Source organism: Protopterus annectens, chromosome 1.part0 (genome assembly GCF_019279795.1).
Source record: "Protopterus annectens isolate FY-2018-M chromosome 1.part0, PAN1.0, whole genome shotgun sequence".
NCBI classification, from domain to species: Eukaryota; Metazoa; Chordata; order Ceratodontiformes; family Protopteridae; genus Protopterus; species Protopterus annectens.
In genome coordinates, this window is record NC_056725.1 from 1813695614 (window position 1) to 1813718832 (window position 23219).

The following is a 23219-nucleotide window of genomic DNA, read 5'->3' on the forward strand; positions in this document are numbered from 1 at the left end:
TATGGGTGAGGGGAGGAGCTGAGAGCTTGGATCCATAGCTGGTAAACCATGCCGGTTCGGATCCGATATCGGATCCATAACTCACAGGTTGCAGACAAATGAATCTCCTACTTCAGATCATTTGTTATGCCACTGGTGAAACAGGTGTTTTCAAAATGTTCTAAATTATCAGCATGTTGAACCTCTAACCTCCTCTGATGGATTTTTATTATCATGCAATATTTATATGCTCTACTAATTATTCCTTTTTTAATGGCAGTTTCTGTTCTAGATTCCATTAAATACTCTATCAGTGCTGGATTTCATTTAGAACCCTCCTATTTCTTTATCTCTGATAGCAAACCCTGACAGGGAAGGCAGTCTCTAACCTGCAGTCCAAATAAATTATTGGTGTCTTTCCATTCTATCATCTTTCCCTCTCTAGTTATTTGCTCCCAATACCTTGGTTCCTTTGCCAGTTTTTTTCCAAATAATTCCACCACCTCTTGCCTATTGTCTGTGTCCCTAATTGCAGTCATCCCTATTGGCAGAATCTCCTTTCTCCATTCCCATGTTGGCTTAGTTCTTAGAATACTTTCTGCTACTTTATGGATATAACATTTTGTATGATTATTGTTCTCCTTAGAGGCCTGCATCCAAAATCACAGCCTCTCCTTGTTTCTTGAGGCCCCCTGTTTCATAATCATCCCTTTCCACTTTAAATTATAGTTTTCTGCTTGCGCTATATATCGGAGTCTTATACCCTTCAAATTGGGTAATCCCAATCCACCCTGTTTTACTGGAAGAATCAGTTTACTAACCTAACACTGGTTGTCTGGTTAACAGTCATGGCTTCTTCCCTTTGTTCAACATGCTGATAATTTAGAACATTTTGAAAACACCTGTTTCACCAGTGGCATAACAAATGTTTAGAAAGTTCATCAACTTCTTCATGATGTATAATATTTACCAAAGCAGGGGGATAGCAATGGGTATGCTGTTTGGTTGGTGAGAACCAAAGAAACCCATGAGTGCAAAGCTGAGTAATGGTTATAAAGAAAAAGTCAACAAAGGTAGGACAAAAGTTAAAACATAATGGTGGAAAAAGGAAAAAAAAACAGTATGAAAAACACTGCCAGTTCTGTTTGTACTTTTATGGTAATGTATGTTAATTATTTTTAAAGACCATTTCAGTTGCAGAATAACAATCTTCTTTCTGTGTGTGTGTGATTGTGCATGTTTGTGTGTGTGTGTGTGTGTGTGTGTGTGTGTGTGTGTGTGTGTGTATATATATATATATATATATATATATATATATATATATATATATATGTGGTTCCCTATCAGAAGCCTGAAACACTATAAGCCTGAAAATCAAAATCCTGAAACCAAAAGCCTGAAAATTCAAAATCCCGAAAACCCAAAATCCTGAAACTCAAAATCCTGAAAACACAAATAATGCTAATATGTCACTATAAAAACACTAATATCTACCAACTGACCCTGACCCTAACCCTAAGGTCCGTCACTAATCGCACACTCACCTGACCCGCACCCTAACCCTAACTCACTTAAACCACCCCTAACCCCAATATTTGTCACTATTGCATACATGCCTAACCTGCGCCCTAACCCTAACTCACTTAAACCGCCCCTAACCCTAACAGAAAACCAACCGTACACTTACCTGAACCCAACGCATGACCTAACACCACAGGGCTAACAATAGCAAAGCCACAATGACGTCAGTATGTCCATTTTGTGTTTTCAGGATTTTGAGTTTCAGGATTTTGGGTTTTCGGGATTTTGAATTTTCAGGCTTTTGGTTTCAGGATTTTGATTTTCAGGCTTATAGTGTTTCAGGCTTCTGATAGGGAACCATATATATATATATATATATATATATATATATATATATATATATATATATACATATATATATACATATATATATACATATATATATATATATATATATATATATACACACATATATATATATATGGGTTCACTTTATAACATCGAAATACTGAAATGTCGAATTTCAGTATCTCAAAGCTATAAAGTCGAATGTACAAAATAGTGAACGTTCATAATCGCGAATTTGACGTATGTCAAAAATATGTCACATTCTCGGTTATGAAGTTGCGCTATGTAATGTCCGGGTTTGTGTTTTGTTGGTGCGCGGTGCCGTGTTTGGATGTAGGTGTTATGTCAGGTAAGTGAGTGTTGTGTAAGGGTTTTGAGTGGGAGTTAGAGTGTGTGTGAGGGATTGGAGAATGTGCGTGTGTGAGTGAGCTTTTGTGTTGTGTTTGTGCGATCTCGGAGTTAGTATATATAAGTAGGGGGGGTGTGCAGGGGGGCTTGCCCCCCTGCTTATGTGTGTGTGAGTTGTGTATGTGTGTTGTTTTTTTGTTTATGTTGTGATGTGGGTGTTTTGTTGTATGTTTAGTGTAGTGTGTGCGGTGTTTTCGGTTATGTGGTTTCGCGGTTTTTGTTTGTCAGTGTTTTGTGGATTCGGTTTTATAGTCTCGAGATACTGAAATTCGATATTTCAGCATTTCGAGGTTATAAAGTGAATCCATATATATATATATATATATATATATATATATATATATATATGTATGTATATAGACCCACATGTACACACAAACACAGGCATACACAAAGAGTTGGAGAAAAAACACTACAGAAAAAAACAAGGAAATAGGAAACAGTGAAAAAAAAAAGTAACCATCAGACACTACAATACTCGCAGATGGTCTATCACTCTCTCTTTAACAACCAAATACAAAATTAACCTGAGCTTTTCCAGTTTTTCTTGGGCATTTTCGTAAAATCTGAAGCAAGACATTTCATAATGAAAACAGCTGTGTGCTGCTAGAATACAATTACAAATGTGGATTCTGCCAAATTATTGTTTCTATAATAAAACTTGAAAAATGAGCCTTCTGTGAATCAGTCATTCACTAATTTCCTGCTTAAACCAATTTAGGCTAACTAGGGTACTGGAGTCTATCCCAGTAATCAATGGGTGCAAGGCTGATAAATCATGTAAGGGGCACCAGTCCATCAAAGGACACATACATGCAATCACACACACATATAGGCAGTTTCAACTATAGGCGATTTGGAGGATCAACACTTCACCTGCAGCACATTTTTAGGATGCAGGAGGAAAACAGAGAAAGCAGTGAAAACTCATGTAGAAACAGGAAGAACAAGAAGATTCCACTTAACAGTAGAGCTCAGCCAGTAATCTGCAGCTAGAGTGAAGAAGTATGGAGCGGTAGCAAGTGCAACTAAATGCAAACTCTGTTTTCAATAGGATTTAACATTTTCAGGCTTAAAGCCTGGTGGGGAGAAATTGGTGGTGGTAGATGATTACATAACCAGATTAAAGATATTCAAGAATGTATGATGAGATGAGTTAACATCTGATCTCTAATATTAATGTCTAGTGACCAAGCATATTAATGGAGCAGTATCTGGTGGCTCCTCAGAAAATGTAATGTTCCTTCTAGAGAGATGCCAAACCACCAACTGTAACACCAGCAAGTTCAGAAAAAAGGTCTGATTTGCCTGAAGAGTTAGTCAGAAGGCGATGTAGCAGTGGCCACAGGCCTGTGTGGAAGGGATTACAGATGATCACCATATGCATCATGACCCAAGGGACATCAGTGCCCTTGTACATACAGATAAAAAGGTAAAAGGAGACAGTAACAGACATCTGGGATGCACTGAGTAAAAATGTGCATACCAACGCCTGCTATCACACTTCCCACATAGGGGGACTGACTACCTCCTATTAGGAAGAAGGTCTTTTCTCCAAATCCAGCTCACTCCAAAAGTGGTCCTGATTCCTTGGCCCTAATACTAGGTTCCTTGTTGGCAAATGAATGGCATATAAAGGGGTACCCCATGGCTGAGGGAGTGAGTTCCTTGGGGTCTGGGAAAAGATCCTGAATATAAGAAACTGTATGTGCCAGTGTAAATGAAACAGACATGAGATCAGAAAATTAAGAGAGAGGAAATGTACAAAGCAGTGGGAAGAATGAAAAGGTAGGCTCCTGCTTAAGTATAATCTGTACTTTATCAGACAACTAAGGAAACTGTACACTTGGCAAACCAAGCAGATTTTACCTGCATCAATTCCTTTGGTTCTTTGCATTTTGTTTACATAAGAAGATTCATCTATCCTACGTAGAAAAGTAACTTCAACTGCTGCTCATCTGTAATGCTCAGAAGTAAATTTCAAAAGCCTACTAACATACATGCAGTATAACAGCTATAAAAAGAGGCCATCTTCTACTGTAGTACACAGAAAGATCAACCATTACAGGAAAGAATCAGGTTGGGCAGCAGATGGCTTCTGGCATGCAAGAAAATAAAACTCTTGTATGACTGCAAGCATACAACATATTTGTAAAGCAAGAAAAGCAATACAGAATTATTTTTATAAAGCATATAAGAAAAAGTTGCAAAAAATACAGGATTACAATCAACAATTCTAGTGGCAATAAACATGTTGTAGTCACTATTTTTACATTAACGATAATTGGAGAACAACTCAACAACCTGTCTTTACGCTAGTGCAAAGCTTTTTGTTGTTCTGTACATGCGTAGCTGCTCGACTGGAATTATTCTTGTATGTTGGTCTAAAGTTCTTGTTATAAAGATAGCAATATACTGGGCTAGAAACTATACAAAGAAGACGGGACAATATTTAATATGGAAAATAAATTTATTTACCTCTCAAAAAAAGCACTGAAAGAAAAATTACATATACAAGACAGACAGCTATTTCCATTTGTGTGTTTAATCATTTCTGTGACCAGGAAAGTACCAAACTGACATGCCATTCTGAGATTTGAGGTATATGTCCATAGAATTTGAAGCAATACATTTTACAATCAAGACAGCTGTACGCAACTAGAAAATTTTTACAAACGCATGTTTGGTAACTTAGTTACTACACCTGAATTTAAAAATAGGAAATGTAACTTTCAATCGATATTAGCAGCAAAGCTGAATAAACATTTACAGCAGATTGTCATGCTGAAAACATTCTTAATAATAAAATCCCATATCTGACAACAGAGGGGGGCTATCACCATATCTGTTTATGTTTATTTCTAGATTATATAAACTTGGCTAAATTAACCAGAACTATTCAACACAGCTGAAAAAAAATTGAGCAAGTGCTAAGTCTTCTGATTTTGGAATAACATGAATTCTGCCTGTTTTTTATGACAGCTGGCCTAAACATCAAACCAACATAAATATATAGTTTGAACAACTTGCATGTCTTGGCAATGCTGTACAGATTAAGTAACTTGACCTAGGAAAGTATAAATATCATTTTCATTAGGCTCTGTTTGTAGGTTTGAAGCATTATGGGAAGAATCAAGAGGAGGCGATGTGTTCAAAGAGCAAGATGAAGCTTTTCCTAGAATTCAAGACCGAGATTAAATCCAGGAACTTTCATGGAAGTCTATCAAATTGCACTTCAATGAAAAGCGACTCAGCACAGGCAAAGCAAATTGCTAACTTTTAGAAACTACATAAAAGGCAAAGGTCTCTGGCACTTACATGGAGACGGTTCTGCCACTTGTACCAGCAAACTTAATATAAACTGAGTTATGAACTACTAAGTTACTGCACCTTAAGGCAAAGACAGCCCCCGACTGCAGTGATAACCTTCTCTAAATGCACACTCAAATGTGCTTCGATTTCAGCACTTGGCCACCATTCTGCTGGACGGATACTATCTCAAATCTGGTTTGCATGAATCTGACAAATGTTCAAAATCTCATCTGCCACTCCTAGAAATGTATGCAGCAAAAAATGTTTTGCTGATTAAAAAAAAGTGACTGTCCTCATATATACTGAAAACTGCATATATTTTAAAAGGATATTAAAAATAATGCATAATTCCAACAGTAAGCAGTACTGCATCAAACAAGTGGACAGTATCTGGTGGCTTTAACATTCTTATTCATTAATTTATTACACACATAATCTGACCCAGGGACACAGGGAGTCACTGCCTATCCTGGCAATCAATGGGCACACAAAGCAAAGACACCAAATCTTGATGAGGTGCCAGCCCATGGGAGGATATTTTAGGTTTATAAAATAAACCAATTCAGTGTTGCAAAACCAATATGTCTGTGCTGGGAATGGTTGGTGCAGTTAGAATGCATGTCTGCGACCCCTTCAGATTTTCATAATTTTTGCTTTACTTGCATAAAATTATATTTATTATTTCCTCTCTGACCACACTTTTCCCCAGCTGTGACTTGCACTACTAGGCATCCACACTTGTTGCATTATTTTCGATAAGGCAACAGAGAAAAAAAGTCACTGGCCTATGTTTTAAACAACCAAGTTAAACTGATGCTTCAACATTCTGATTTAGTCTTTTTTGCCTGCTGTGAGTTACTCTGTCCATATTTCATAACAGTGAAATTGACTCATTAGGGGCTCACATGGGCCTATGCTGCAGAGTAGCCAGCTAAAGAAAAAGGCACTGGTAGAGCCTAAGCTCTATCCCCCACCTGCTGCTACCATCCAGATAACCACAAGCAGGTTTTCTTTCACTGCTGGTGCAATCACTAGGCACATTAATTTTCAAAGTTCCTTCAAGTAGTGTAATTTTTTTTTCATTCGTTACTTTTGACTTGAAAGTCAGAGTGAATCTTGCATCAACCCCTCGGGGATGTTTGTGCCTTATCTTTACAGATTGCAGTCTTTAAAATCATTGCTCACTTGCTCCATATACCACTAACAATGTGGCTTGTAAGTAGTTGGGAAGAAGGTGCATTGGTGATGAGCTCCATTTTCAGATCACTATGAAGAACCTTGAAATACACTGTTTCTTGGATATGTAGCTGCATGTTGGTTTGCCCAAATAACCCAGTAATGGCAACAGTGTTGAAATGCCAATTGTCTGCACATGATATTACTGCTGCACAGTCTGGGTAGATGCCCCTAACTAAGATGATGTGTCTTGTACTAAAATAATCAGGAATAACTGAATTTAGTCAGATATGTGCACTATTTTATTGCTTTACCTCACTTTAATACACAAGACCCATAAAAGTAAAACTGGATGTGTTTTAAGAGTGGTATTCAAATTGAACTCATATGAATACACTGAGTATGCCTGGCCATACCATTAAATTTGAGATTTACCTACGAATATGAAACAATAAGCATTGTAAGCCTTCTGTTTTCTCTTTTTATTATGCAAAACATGAAACTGCTCCCCGGACAGTTTTGCTAGGATGAAAGGTGATTAAATAACTGCTAAGTGTTGAAAGGTTAGTGTGTCCATAGTCTCAGGAAACCATAACGCGCTTGTCTAAGCTGTAAATACAAGGATGTGAAACTGGCTTAGCCTTCAAGTAATACTTGTACTGACTCTTGCATTAGTTGCCTTAAGAAACAAAAATGCAGAGCAATTTTTAAGCCTCTTGCCAGATGAAACACTGAAGTGTCCATTTCTTGACCTTTTTTCCAGTTTATGCATTGTATGCACAATCCCTAAATTGATTTTTTTTTTCAGTTTCTGTCTTGCTCACTGCTGTAGGATATCCATGCATTTCAGATTACCATGATGCAGAATATACAATCTTGCTTCAGCAATCAAAGATATCAGCATACAATCAGATTGAAAGGGCCCTACTGGTGCACCAGGCTTTGTCTAAATAACTGAAGTCTAAATCAGAAGACTCTGACAGAAAAGGCTTAGAAGAAACAATATGCACCTAAATGGATTACCGAGGATGATCCATTAGCTTATCAAGGGAAATGCTGACCTCACTCACTCCAGGGTTTGTCCTATAACTGAACACAATCCCATCAAATTACTCTGTCAGGAAGCTGAAACATCCATACCACTGCATATTCAAATGCCTGAACTACATAGACAATGAAGGACTTCTACAAGGGGGGAGAGACGGAAAGGTGGTGAGTGCTCACAGTGGCAGGTTATATGGTCAGACTTGATTACAGCTTGCCATTATACAATACAATAAATGCCACAGCTCCAGTTATTTTCAGAGATCAGTTTTCTACTGTAATTATGATTCTCAGTAGGGCTCGTATAGCAAAAGTACTACTGACACTAGCTTTTACAACTACAAAAGAAGAAATAACATATTTAAAGCAGTTATAAGTGTGTAGTAGCAATACATGTGCTGATAACCTTAAAATGAATTTAGGAACAACAACGTAAAAAGTGGATTGTGAAAAAAGAAAGGAACCAAAGTCAATAATTCTACCACAATCCCTACCTCAAAAGAAAGGAAATGCCCACCCCAGCCAGGCTAAGTAATAATAATACCATACAGACATTGTTCCACTCCAGAAATTTTTATAATTGAGTTTGAGCAGACAGAGGCTTAACGGAAGCTTGCAGCAACTGACACAGTCCAATCACGTTTTACTTTCAGGGCAGTGAGGTAGAAGTCATTACTTAAAGAGTTACTTTTGCTACTGAATAGGAGGGCAGACTTTCTGTGAGTCCCTTACCTTTACACTAGAAATTCAATTTTATTGCATACCCCTCTATATATTATCAGGGGGTTCAAAATGCATTTAAGGGATGACCACTATGTTTTGACTATATAACACAAATTACTCAAGCCCTTCCTAATTTTTGTCATACTTTTTCTATACAAACAAGTTGAACATCCTGATGATATGGTGCCAGAAGCTTTTTAACAGTATTTTCATTCTTGTCCTTACAGGTCTTAGCTACATATAAAGTTCAGTCAGCAAGTATAAGCTTCTAAGTGTTTCACAATGTCGCATTATTTACCCATATTACCTGTCACTAATATTTTTTTAAATGAATATTACTAGCAAACAGTTAATTTTCTTTTCTTTTATTAACCATTTATTTTTAGAAATAAAAATGTGGACAAAATGGCTGCTATTCATCTGATTTTCTTTCTTTCCCTTGCCTGTCCTACGTCTCACACATTGTATTGCTGACACTAACTGCACCTCTGACAGAATTCTGTCTGAAGGTAAGAACTCCTCTTTTTTTCCTTGCGTATAAACATTAGTATGCAAGACGAATTAGTTCATTTGGAAAAACTACATCTCCAAATCAATGAGGGGGTATAATATTTATTCATAACTCCTAAGAACTGGACAAAGCCAAGAAATGGCGAAATGATGAAGGTGGAGTTTAATCCAAATATAACATTTTCACAGCTTTTTGTTTCCAACGTGTATGGTTCAAATTTTGATAATGAGCCTCATATATCATTACTAACAGTTTCAAGAGAATATAAAGGTAAGCACATTCTCTTCTATTGGGATTTTAATGTCATTCTTAACCTAGGATGGGATAAACACCCAGAAGTCACAGACAGGAAACCTAACAGCAATTGCAAGACAAATAATTCAGGAATTTGGTTTAACAGATATTGGGGGTGGGGTGGAGTGGGGTGGCACAAATGAAATCACAGAGAAAAGCTACAGCTTCCCTGGTATGGCAATCAAAACTGATTTCTGACTCACTTCCTCTGTCTTAATCCTCAGGAGTAACACATACAGACATTAAGTCATCCTTCCTATCTCACCATGCCCTAACAAGATTACAGGACAGTTTTGCAGGGAAAATCAATGGAAGGAGTAAGTGAAAATCTTATCACCTAAAGTTTAAAACTATCAATAATTAGCACAAAACTGATTTATGGAGAAAACAACTGTAGATGAAATTTAACAATGAAGGAAAACGTGAAACCTACATGACTGTTTTTTTCACAGTTAAACTGAAAAACAACTGAATGAATATGTGATGTGCACCAAGACATTCACAGGTAATAAATCAACAATGCAGAAGAACCCATTGTAAAAGCAACAAAGAAACTAAAAGCTTATCAATATGTAGACATAAAACCAAGAAAGAGTAAGCAAGTTTTTCTAGGCAAAAGGCATTGCATCTTACAAATTCTTAGCCAAGGTATACTATGAGAAGATTCAGATTACAGCAATATGAGACAACACAGAATATATCATCAGAGATGCATTTAAAATTAATGAAGTTATGGCAAAAGAATATCAAAAAGCTGATAAATAGTGAAGTCATGCCTTCAGTAACTATAGATCAGAGTTTTCATAACTAAAGAAAATTGTGAACTATTATCAGGGCCACCAAGACCTAGTTAATGGAATTTCATATACGCAGATCACAAGAGCAATAAGCGAATTACCTTCGAGGATAACTCCAGCGTTGACAGTCTCACCCTAGTCCCAGTCATGTTGAAACTACATACTGTACCAAAGGACAAAAGTGTTCTCCTCCATAATTTGGCCATTGCCAAGACACTTTGTCCAAGTACAACATCACTACCATGACTGGAACTCAAAACCTTTGCAAAAATCCTAGTCCAGTGATTAAAAAATGGTAACTTTCAAACATATTTTGACTGGTCAGTGAGGGCACAATGGTCATGGAAAAAGTAGTCAAAGCTAGCAATCATCTTTGCCAGTTTTAGCAAGGCCTTTGATATACGGTTAGTCTAGGAATGTATATGACAAATACTGGTATATACTAGCAACCAATTAGTTTTACTATAAAATGTAATTTTTTATACTCCAAGCTCAAAGCACAAGTCTGTATTATGTCCCCCTTCAACTATTTAACTTACAAAAAGAACAAGATACAGATGTGCCCCCTTCATCCTCTGTTACTTATCACAGTTTCTGAAATATCCACCTCATAATTAACTCTGGCCAAGCTGGCAGTCACATCAGAGCTTCACGGTCTGAAGTAACACGTTACTGGAGTGCAGATGACTGCATAACCTGTCTCTCACATCCTGCAAGGTACATTAGTCAGTTTTTTCACCATTTCCAACAGCTTCATTGCTGCGCAGGGTTTTACCATGAATGAAAATGAAAGCATTTTGCTCCTTCACAATAAAACTTATGCTGAAGCTGACACATAACCCTCAACCTCTGTACTAAGACTCAGTGTAAATACATAGGCATTACTTTGTCTTATGACCTACCTAACATTTTAACCTTTAGTGTGAAATCACTGTTAAACAAACTGCACGAAAAGAAAAGTCGCATGGAAAACAGTTTTCCTACCTTTTCGGAGCAGAAGTGTCATGTGATAATGATCACCCCATGTTACCTCATCCAAATACATTAAAAAATATATACAATCTTCTTTGGGATGGCAAACAAACAAGGAGCTGCAGAAATAAATGGTACGTTCCTCAATGCAGGATGGTCTACATCTCCCCAGTCTACAAGCTTATGCCGGAGGCAGCTCTAGATTGGCAATATTCTTTACGGCGACTGAACCCATGGACAATCTGGGTATATGAAGAGCTTTACGTTATTCAGCTAGATGTGCATTAAACAAAAAGAACTACAAAATTGGGAACTCAGGCAAGCTGGAAATCTAGGTAGAAAAAGATCTTTGGCCATCAGGCTATGCTGTACAACCTATGCCCATTACAATATCTCTGTGTCAATAACGCTTTTAAAATACAAAATATACCTATTTGGTGGTTAAACTGGATCACGAAAGACATCCTTTTTGTGATGGACATATGTAACTTTTAAATAACAAGAGTATAAGAGATTGATGGATTTCCTTACACTTCAAGGAAAATGCCCTGATGAATAAATGAGGTGGTGGTAATATCTGCAAACTAACAGCATCACCAATGTAATAAATGGGAAAGTTCACTCATTCATATAAAACAAGGGTTAATGGCAAACTAAAGAAGCAGTAGCTGAGGTTCAGGACAGTTTATGGAGATGATGACAGATCAAGGAAGATCAAGCATTAGAAGTGACAAAAAAGAAATGAACAAAAGCATTACAGATCAACACTGAGCCAAACAGGTCACTGTAACAGTAAACAATGAGCAAACAGTTGGACTGAACATCTGAGTTGTACCACCTCCTCTTTTGTCATCCTTGGCTCTGTTTCCCCTGTTAAAACTACATTACATGTGGCAACATTTCTCATGTAGAATGTTAAAAAGGTGATGGAAAACGGTGACAATTATTGCCACATGAATGCTTACTACATACATATGGCTTGGACAAGTTCTGCAGTAAAGCTCTACGGGACTATAACAGACAAGACAGTCTATGCTAAAAGACTAGTAATTCCAATTATATTTCTATTTTTTGGCAACCAGGGTTAACAACAAAGAAGAACCATTTTTAAAACATTTTGCTGGATAAGGATGGTGCCCTTTTGGCTGCTGTCTTCAAATTCTGCAAAAAATACAGTTATATTGGCTACCTACTTTTCAACAAAAGTGTAACAAATTAAAAATGTAGTTAAATAATTGTCTTGACGTGCATGATTGGAATGATTTTGGCTAATTTTTTCAATCTGTTTATAAGCATGACAACACATGACATGGCTCTATTTCCATTTGGTACGTGTATTGTTAAGATGCTTGCTTTCAGCTATGAGTTTTCTCATGTCTTACTGATATTAGGTTTTTAATTAAATGTTTCTTAGTCTTCCACTGTTCAAAAGCACATAATAAAGTTATTTGTTATAAAAAAAAAAAGTAAAAAGAAATCCCGCTTTTACTTCTACTCCAAACACTAATTCACACATTCCGTATTAGGCACCTTACATTTTCATCTGTATAACCCAAAATGCTGGATTTGTATTAAAATTTTTTTGAAAAATGAAGCAGTGCCAGGACTGTGCACCACAACAACTGAGGAGATATCCATACACCTTTTGTGATGGATGAGGGCCTCAAAACCAAGTGAGGAAAAAATAACATTTACAGAATCCACTTGAAGAACAAATGAAGTGACTATAAAAATGTATTTCTCACCAGAAAAAAAAGGATGTTAGCAAGGTTCAGTGTGAAACACGTGTTACCAAGAAGCAAACTTCACAGCTGGACAGGTGTTGTGGTCCTGAAAAGAATAAGACCTATGATGACATGCAGATGCTGTCTAAAGCCATTAGTTGTCTTTCTCATACAGAAGACATGCATCATGTTTAGGTATTAGGCAGGCTTCATTCTCGGTTCTTAGGCAGAGTACCTATGAGCTGGGGGGCTCACCAAGTGAAGGATTTAATCTAGGAAGACAGCTATTAGGACAGACTAGGTAATTGGAAGGGGTAACAAAAATAGCCACATGATTGTAATGGTACAGTGGGGAATGACAGAAGGGTACAGCAAAGGACAATGTGCTAAATATACAATTTTTGGGACAAGAACAGAAATATGGTAAGGGTCACACTTCTATAAAAATCAGAAAAATCTCTGCTTTTTGAAGGTGTGACCTGAAATTCATAAACAACTTTTTCGGATCGGAATAACAGAAATATAACAAGGATCACATTTCTGTAATAATGAAAGGAATTCTCTGCTTTTTGTAACTGTTTTCTAAAATTCTGTGAGGTACTTACAAATTAAAAAATACACAACGCTCCAAATATAGATAGGTCCATTAGAAAAATACACAAATTTCAAATGTAATAAAACCCCACACCCTTCTTTGAAGAGTTGTAATATTTAAGGAAACCTACTAAAATCATAACATAACATTGATGTTACCACCCTCTCTTTACAGTACCTGCTATTTGATAATGCAAAAGAATTGAAATTCTGGAATCTAAATTGTAAGTACAATTGTAAGTACAAGTCGTCAAAGGAGACAGTATTATATAGAGAGCATCTGATTATCAAAACCAATAAATCAGGAGATACATCTCCTGAAGTCTATGAGATCTTAAATATTTTGAAGGAAAAAATAAAAACCTACTGCTGTGGCTGGTCAGAGTGCATTTTACAGTTCATAAGGTATATATTTAGTTTGTGTTATTATTACTGTGGTGAATGATGAAAGTAAAGTGTTTTGGCACTTCTACCAGCTTTGAACAAAAGAATAAGTTCAGAAAATAAATGCTCTGTGTGTATCCCAATACAAAAAAATATCAATTAAGTGTACGGTGCTTTGACACAGGTCTCTTCACCAACATTTGTCTATATTGCAATGTCATTGCTTACATCTTGTCTAAATTAGACCTCAACAATGAAAATTCCAAATGTTATGCCTAGTACTCTCCATGCATCTACACAGACAGCAGTAAGTCTGCAAATGGCAGCGTTTCACCTGTCCAAATTAGGGAAAATATGCAGTTTTGAATGAAGTATCCATTAAAACCTCCATGCTTCATCAAACAACAGACTGTAGCACCTGGATTAATAGCAAAAAAAAAAGCTCAAAATACACTGTAATGCAGTACTGTAACAACACACACTGAAATGAACACTCCAGTGTAACTATGCATTTCTGTTCATATTTCAAATATGAACACTACATTCTGAATCACCACAATGAGATTTGGTCTTTTCTGTCAAGAGCAAACTTGCTGAAATGCCATTTTGACTTTGCCCCCTACAAAGTGTATATTCCTATGTTTTGCAGCACTCTACAACCCCTTTCTTACACAAACATCCTCAAGGGATGTATCACATCTGGGAAATGGAGCAAAGTTGATGAAACAGCATTTTAACAAGTTTGCTCTTGATAAAACTGACCGCACAAAGCACAAAAGAGTAATGTAAACAGCAAAAATTAATGCTGTATTAGCACACAGTGTTCATAATGAAGTGTGAACATTTACTACAGTGTAATATTTTACTGTACAGCATGGTCATATCACACACACACAAACAGTATTTTTTTAACAGAATCACGGAATAATGAAAAGTAGTGTTTATAAACTATAATTACAACATTCTACTGCAGCACAAAGCAGCCATTCAGAATAGCATTCATAACAGAAGTCCTGCAGTACTGTAGATTAATTACTGCTGTGGACAGTGCAGTGTGGCATACTGCATGCACTGTCATAGTGTATCTCAGTGTCAAAAGAAATGCTGAATGCTAGTCTTCTGAAAGGTACTAGTGGAAGTGTAGTCCACGGAAGCATGGCTATAAATGGCTAAAGCAAAATGTAATGCTGTCAAGTGAACATAATGTAAGTGTAAACATTGCATCTCTCATAATACAGTACTGTAGCATACTGCTTGTAACAGAAGTTATGAATGCTACAGCCTATAGCAGAGTACTGCATATGCAAAGCATCAGTGCAGTGTCCAAGAAGCATAACTGTAGTAATGTGTGACTGTTTAGTGTTCACAAAGCATGTACGGACTGAGTAGACATCCATTCACACCTAATAGTAGTGCCTAATCACACAAGTAATATCCAGTCGCTACAGTCTTCTGAAAAGTAGTGTGCTGTTCATTACAGATGAGTGAGCACTGCTCACTGACAAAATGTAATACAAACTGTGGCAACAGCAGATGCAGATGTACTGTGAAATGCTAGGCTTCATACTGAAAGCACAAACACTACAACCTACTGCAGATTATGATAATATACTGAAGTGTAGTAATCATGACATGATTCAATACTGCGGTATGGCAGAGTAGTAAAATGTGTTGTAGTGCTGCTATTCTGAGAGGCAATTTACTATTTCCAATGAAATTATTATGCATAAAAACATTAGCTTTTGGACCTGTCTGTTGATGGCAGTTCAGATTATTTTGTTTCATCTTAGTATATTCTTAACAGAGACATCAGTATAACTAACCGTACAGCAGTATCTTAAGCTCAAACACATTTATGGCTTCATGTAGTCAAAATTAATGCATAATTAAAAAAAGTTGATTAACAAAAGCAGTGATGCTTGCAAGGATAACCTTTATACCTTCTGTACTATAGAGTTACATCAACAAACTACATTATTATTTATGCATCAGACTGCACAGAAATCTTAGCCACGACCATTTTAAAGCGCTCCGCCTAACATCAATGTTCAAAAAAAATGGTACAACTAACAGAACAAAATCAAAAATACATCTTACAGCTGCAAATACTATGAATAAGGTCTGTTGCAAGAGTCACAATTCAGTTTTGTTTTAAATATTGTCTTACAATTAGCTTGCAGATAATTGAATCAAAGCATATTCTGATTACTGTCATTCAAAACATATCTTTCTGTTCCAGCACAGTAAACCAGAATATTCTTTTTCCTTTTATATCATGTTTCAGTATATCAAAATGTTCAAAACTAAAAGATGTAATACTGAGTACTATGAGACATTAAAATGTTTGTAATCATTATATTTTTCTAATATGCATCTGTATATTAAGACTGAAATACCAAAATACTTTTTGCAAAATAAATTTCTCCTTTTTTCCATAAATCTGAGTACTCAAAAGTTTTAAATCTGGTCTACTCTCCACTTATGCCACTGCACATCTATGTTTTAAGCTTGGCAAACATAACGCACTTGTTTCTTCACCTTAAAATTCCCTTTGCTTTATTTCAACCTAATCCACCAACATGTGAGCTTCATTGTGGTGCAAAAGTCAGAAGTAGCCAGTTCCATTTAATATAAAACACTTTTCACATGTTAACTCAAGACATTCATAAGCCATTGTTTAAACATTGTTTTCTCCTAGATACCTTATAATATGTACAATATGCAAAGTAGGACAATTTAATGCTTGAATATATTTGTCATTATCCATACAATTTCAAAGCAAAGGTTTGACCAAACAAGACAACAGAACCACAGAGCAAAAAACCCTTGTTCAGAATTTTGGTTTTAAAGCATAAAGGCAAGTGTTGATTTCATGCCACTAAACATAAACAAATTATGGCATAAAACTGCTCAGTTGGTCTGGTGTCACATATGGTGGCTTGGAGAAACATCTGCTTGGCAAGGTATCAGATTTTGGTATGAGGCTCAGCTGAGAGTCTATCATCTGAATAGACGTATAGTCTGAGACAGGCATCAATGGATTGTGCTGATACTCTCCTCCAACACTGGAATTTAGATTTACAGAGGTAAGGCTTCCTGCGGTGAAGTAACTACCCTGATCAAAGGCTTTCTCCAACACAGGCTTGCTTTCTTTACTTAAGTTGCTCATTTTCTTCACATCCATCTCAGAAGTGTAGGCATCAATGAGAGCTGCAGGTATCTGGTATTTAGAAGGCTCCCTGGACTCTGGTTTGCTCTCTATCTTCTCTGCCTTACTCTGCTGCCCTGGGGAAAGGAGGACACCTCCTGCAGGAGTTATGTCACTTACTTGAGTATAAAAATCCAGATTAACAGAACTCTGGTTGCTTAACTGGCTGTGGACTGGTGGCCTGTTAGACTTACTCTCTTCAGAAACTACAAATCCTGTAGTGAGATCAGAGGACATTCTTTTTTCTGGATGCAAATCACCTGAGTTGGCACTATCAGAGGTAAAACAGGAAGGTGATATGTTATCATTCTCTTTTAAACACAGAAGATCCTCTTTTATCTTTTCCTCTTGTGGCTGATCTGAAGTGCTATGACAAGGGTTGTCTACAGCATCGTCTGTGTCTGGGACATCTGGCTCATAACAGCTGTCACGTCCAGAATCGTCATCTTTAATGCCCTGGCAGTTGTGGGAGTTTGGAATGTCCTCACCAAGAAGTTTCTCCATGTCTGATCCGTGTGTCTTTTCATCAGGGTCATCAATATCAACTTCAATGAACTCAACCCAAGTGTCATCCATGTACAGGATAGGTTTGGAACCATAACTGCCTGCCAAGACAGAATTAAGTTCATCCAACTTGCCATTCTGTAATGAAAACAGAACAAAATAAATAAATAAAAGTGTCACTAAAACTTCAGTCATTACTGTGACAATCATTACGACAGAAAACTTGTCTGACAGCTTTGTACAAATGCTTACAGAATTATAAAATAGCACAGAGCTACTCAAATGCAAACATGTTGCAGACATTTTTCCCAAATGCTGAATGAATAAAATTAGTAAGCACACCCTACACTCGCAATGTTTGTTAAGATACTACAAGACAATTAGCATAAGATAATTAAACCACTTTTTCTTTACTTACTGTTCTAGGTGATTTTACCATCATGCCTGCCAATCATCAAGTCCCCCCCAATTAAACTCTGCCCATCTGTCCAGGGGGAAATACAAAATTATCTCAGTACAGTATGGGGACTGTTATACAGGCAGTTTTGAAAGTTGCTTGTGGCCTTATCAGCATCCCAGAAATTAGGACGTCTTTATAGCCCTAACCACACATTGAGGCAGGGGGGATGAGCTACAAGCATTACTTTGGGGGTCTACCTCCCTCTATGAAAGCTCGCTTCCATACATTCACTAATAAAAGCTACCACCAGGCAGTGGTCTGGTGAGCTGACAGCCTGTCTCCTGGTTGTGCATCTCAATCCTGCCCCTCCTCCATGGGACTGTGGCTGCATGTGTCCTGCTCCACCTTGTCCCCCAGGATGGACATGCTCATCCTCCTCTGTTAGCTCTGTCACACCCCCAAGCTGCTAAGTGAACTTGGATTTTTTGGGCTGTAGTCAAGGCTTTATCCCCCTGTGCTACCAATGCAGAAGTTTTACAGTAATCTATTTAGCTACCCCAGCCTTGACTAACAGTGCATGTCATTCAAAAAAATAGAAGTAATTTGCAAAATCAGTTCAAGCAGTCTTTCTGTGAGAATAATGTGTGATTTTTGATTTACATTTCAGGCTTACAGAAGGGTTACATATAAGTATTAATCAAACTGACTAGCCTTCTTGCAACAGAAAAACTACTTTATGAGAAGCAGAGAACCCAATGCTTAAATGACAGGAAAATAAAATAATGTACATGTAAGTTCTCAACAAGAAATTAAGTTTGCATGTCTAAGATACTACAAAGCTTACATTTTATGGCTGGTTTCCCTGACAGTTGGGAATAGGTTTTATGCCCAAACTTCAACCAATAGGAATGACAGGACCAGACAACTTTACAGTTCTTGAAAACTACCATATGACCCAACAAACATATCAGCAGTTAATATCAGTAATTGTCCTTTGCCACTAATCCAATGTTTTGGTTCTCCAGCTTCAAAAGATTTATCCCTTACAAAATGCAAATGTAAAGTTATTTGCTTGGCCATCTACAGCTTGACTTCCTTCTAACAATGAACATACAACATATATCTTCTTTGCTTAACTCGTATATGGATAATGATTTTTTTCAGCAAACATTTTTACTTATGAAGAATACAACAGACAATAGCACTATCTATGCTTCACATTAGTGCAGGGCCAGAGGGGTATAATATGACTTTTATACTGGTCTTACCTTGACTTGAGCTGAATAACTTTTAGACAACTCTCCTTCCATTTTGGTCAGTAACCAAAATGATATCTGTGCTGGTCCTCTGCTACATCCGCTTCTGGTCAGTCCCCCTCCTTAAATGGGGAGAGCATGTAGCATTCTGTGGTTGGAGGAAGTGTTCCTTTTTGAACTGTAAGGCAGGCAGCTGAAAGACTATAGCAGCCACCTTACAAATATGATGGGAAAATGCTAGTCATATTGCAGTAGTGTTCTGTACCTGCAACGGCTGCAAACCAAAGTAAAGTGAACCTATGACTGCTCGATCGCAGAACTTAAGCTCTGCATGTACGTGAATCATAGTGTTCTGCACCTGCAACGGCTGCAAACCAAAGTAAAGTGAACCTATGACTGCTCGATCGCAGAACTTAAGCTCTGCATGTACGTGAATCATAGTGTTCTGCACCTGCAACGGCTGCAAACCAAAGTAAAGTGAACCTATGACTGCTCGATCGCAGAACTTAAGCTCTGCATGCGTGAATCATAGTGTTCTGCACCTGCAACGGCTGCAAACCAAAGTAAAGTGAACCTATGACTGCTTTCGATCGCAGAACTTAAGCTCTGCATGTACGTGAATCATAGTGTTCTGCACCTGCAACGGCTGCAAACCAAAGTAAAGTGAACCTATGACTGCTCGATCGCAGAACTTAAGCTCTGCATGTACGTGAATCATAGTGTTCTGTACCTGCAACGGCTGCAAACCAAAGTAAAGTGAACCTATGACTGCTCGATCGCAGAACTTAAGCTCTGCATGTACGTGAATCATAGTGTTCTGCACCTGCAACGGCTGCAAACCAAAGTAAAGTGAACCTATGACTGCTCGATCGCAGAACTTAAGCTCTGCATGTATGTGAATCATAGTGTTCTGCACCTGCAATGGCTGCAAACCAAAGTAAAGTGAACCTATGACTGCTCGATCGCAGAACTTAAGCTCTGCATGTACGTGAATCATAGTGTTCTGCACCTGCAACGGCTGCAAACCAAAGTAAAGTGAACCTATGACTGCTCGATCGCAGAACTTAAGCTCTGCATGTACGTGAATCATAGTGTTCTGCACCTGCAACGGCTGCAAACCAAAGTAAAGTGAACCTATGACTGCTCGATCGCAGAACTTAAGCTCTGCATGTACGTGAATCATAGTGTTCTGCACCTGCAACGGCTGCAAACCAAAGTAAAGTGAACCTATGACTGCTCGATCGCAGAACTTAAGCTCTGCATGTACGTGAATCACAATTAGAAAGGCAGCAAGTGCTCAGTAAATTTGGTCAGGGTCTGCCATTATGAAAGTCAAGCTCGGACTTCATTCTCCTCACAAACTATAGTGTTCACATACAAGCATGTAAGTGCTAGGGCAGGATGACAGTTTCATGCATTTTCACTGCCTGCTCTTCTTTTCTTATTGTTTTTTCCATTCCCATCTATGAGCTCTGTTGTGCAGCTCAGCAGGCACACAGAATACTTCCAGGCTGTTATCTTACCATAAGAATCAGGGGCAGTTTTAAAACATACTCTTCACTTAGAAGTTGAAAAACAATCATGTATAGTGATGTGCAAGTTACGAATATCAGACATGCTATAAGTAAGTTGACAGTATTTTGAACTACCATCAGGTGTGTGCCATATGTTAAATGAGTACATGTCCTTTGGCAGACTAGAGTCTGAGCTTGGATTTGTTTATCTGCTGTGTACCCACCTATGCACTGAGGTAGGCTCTAGCTTTCAAGAAATCCCAAACCAGATTAAGCAGGTAACAGAAAAATGAGTGAAAGATGTCTATAAATGCAACGTTTGCAATTTTTTAGCAACTATAATTATCTTCTGAAATCAAGCATTGCATTATACAGAGAGAGGGAAAGAGATAAATACACACAAGAGCATATTCCTAAGGCAGAACAGGCCACATCTTTGAACATCAGACAGTGGAAAGGTATGGCCCATAGCCTTAACCCTTTGTAATAAACCATCAACGGACGACTGAGGTTAGCTACAGATAGGTTTGGTAGTGTTTTTTGTTATTATTTGCCTACTGTTTGTTTATTTCTGGAAAAAAAACACAAATGTAGGTTAGCATGTCTCTATTCACAACAACATGCTATTTCATTAATGTACCATATTATTGAAAATGGCAGACGTAATGACTGATGCAAATAGATTCATTATTACAGTTTCATGGTGTTGAGGCAGTGCTCTTCATCTGCCTCTAATTCACTTCTTGTCTGAAATACAAGTTGACCAACTACTTTCAGTTATTTTACCACTGGGAACAGTGACTCCTGACCTCACCAATGCAACATTGTAAATTTATTTGGTCAATTTTTGTCTGTGGTTTGCAACTCTGGCATCTGAACTTCTGGCTAGACGGAGTGAGTGGTGAGGTAGTGGAGTGCCAGTGGATCACGTGGATGTAAAGCTTTACTGGGTTTTAAGGTTTCCAAGCATTTCAATTTGTAAAGATTTTTATGGATTTCTTAGAACATGATAAACATATGAGATTTGCTGGACATTTATTCACAATATTACAGGCTTACCTTTCTAGAAGCATTTCGGCAGAATACTAATCAGTGAAATTGGCGTTGCTGCAACTCACCTTTAACTGGGCATTTTTGGGAACCAGTATTAATTTACAAGGACTGCAAACATTTTTACTCCTGGAAATATACTGTATTTCCTGCTTCTTATTTTGTCCTCTATTAGTTCAAAACTCACACTTTAACTTAAACAATAGCCTAATGTTTACTGTTTCTGTTTTATATTTTGCTCGTGTATTCTGTCTCCTTGTTGAGAACAAGGTTCTGGAGTGAATCAAGCCACTATCAGTCAAAACTAGTTTCTTTGTGATACTGGAATGTTTTGTATCTAGCTTCCCAGAATTCATGAATACTGGTAACATGGTAAGGGTCACAGTTTACTAGGAAACTTCCATCTGTGAGAGATCTGCTATTTGTTAAGACTATGACAGCAGTGAAAGTATAGCTGTGTAAAATCTTACTAGAACAGATGTCCTTCTCTTCACTGTTGCAGTATTCCTCACCTTAGGGATTCTCCTGCCAGGGATAGCTCAACATCCTGTCAGTATACCAAAGTCTCGAAATCTTGTATGTGCAGTATGTCACATGTATGCTCCCTGCTCAGGATATATTGCATAAAGGTGACCTATGGACACAGTTACCCAGAACTGCATTGCCCCATTAGAGAACAGTCTCCATAGGGCAAAAGGAGGCTATGCATATACAAAGGGAGAAATGCAGACAACAAAGGGAGACCCTCGGCCAACAGGGCAACTAAATCAACCCCCCCCCAAAAAAAAGGAAGATGGAACAAAGAATCAAATACTGCAGTATTGAAGAGAAGGACATCTACTGTTATAGTAACATTTTACACAACTGTGCTCTTTCTCCTTCTATATCACTGCTGCAAGATTCTCCAGCTTTGGGAGAGTATAAAAGCCCAAGAAATGGAGTGGTTGGTGGAAGGCTGGAAAGAGCCGTCAACAAACCTATGCAGGATGACCCTAACAAAATCTTCTCTGGCCTTAGAAACCACATCCAATTTATAATGTTTAATAAAGGTACGTGCTGAGGACCAAGTAGCAGCTTCAAGGATGGAATTAGTGGCCAAACCCTTGAAGAAAGCACCACAAGAGGCAACGTCCCTAGCGGAATGAGCTCTAACAAAATACACAGACACTTGCCATGAAAAGAATATCAAAAGGAAATGACCTTAGATATCGAGGAGGAGATGGTTTGCTTGGAAACAGCTAAACCCAAAGTCTTGGGATGAAAAGAAACAAAAAGCTGGTCAGACTTACAAATGGTCCTAGTTTTATCCAAATGCTATCTGTGCAAATCTAAGGTATGCAGGATCTTCTCGCTAGCAGACTGTGGAGAGAGGAAAAAAGGAACGGAGTTGTACTGCCTGATTTAAAGACAACCTTGGGCATAAAAGATGGATTAATATGAAGACACACCCTGTCTCTGTGAAAAAACAAAAAAAAAAAAAAAAAAAAAAAAAGAGAAATG

At 37.6% G+C, this 23219-nt stretch overlaps 1 protein-coding gene across 3 annotated transcripts in view; it reads right to left on the bottom strand.

Annotated features, from left to right (window-relative positions):
• Nucleotides 1-4707: 4707 nt before the first annotated feature.
• Nucleotides 4708-23219, bottom strand: part of GHR (growth hormone receptor) — a 1761548-nt gene continuing 1743036 nt past the window's right edge. For all 3 annotated transcript variants that reach the window (XM_044069744.1, XM_044069739.1, XM_044069749.1), the window contains one exon: nt 4708-17637. In XM_044069744.1, the coding sequence (XP_043925679.1) occupies nt 16681-17637 (957 nt within the window). In that variant the 3' untranslated portion in view covers nt 4708-16680. The remainder of the gene's footprint in view (nt 17638-23219) is intronic.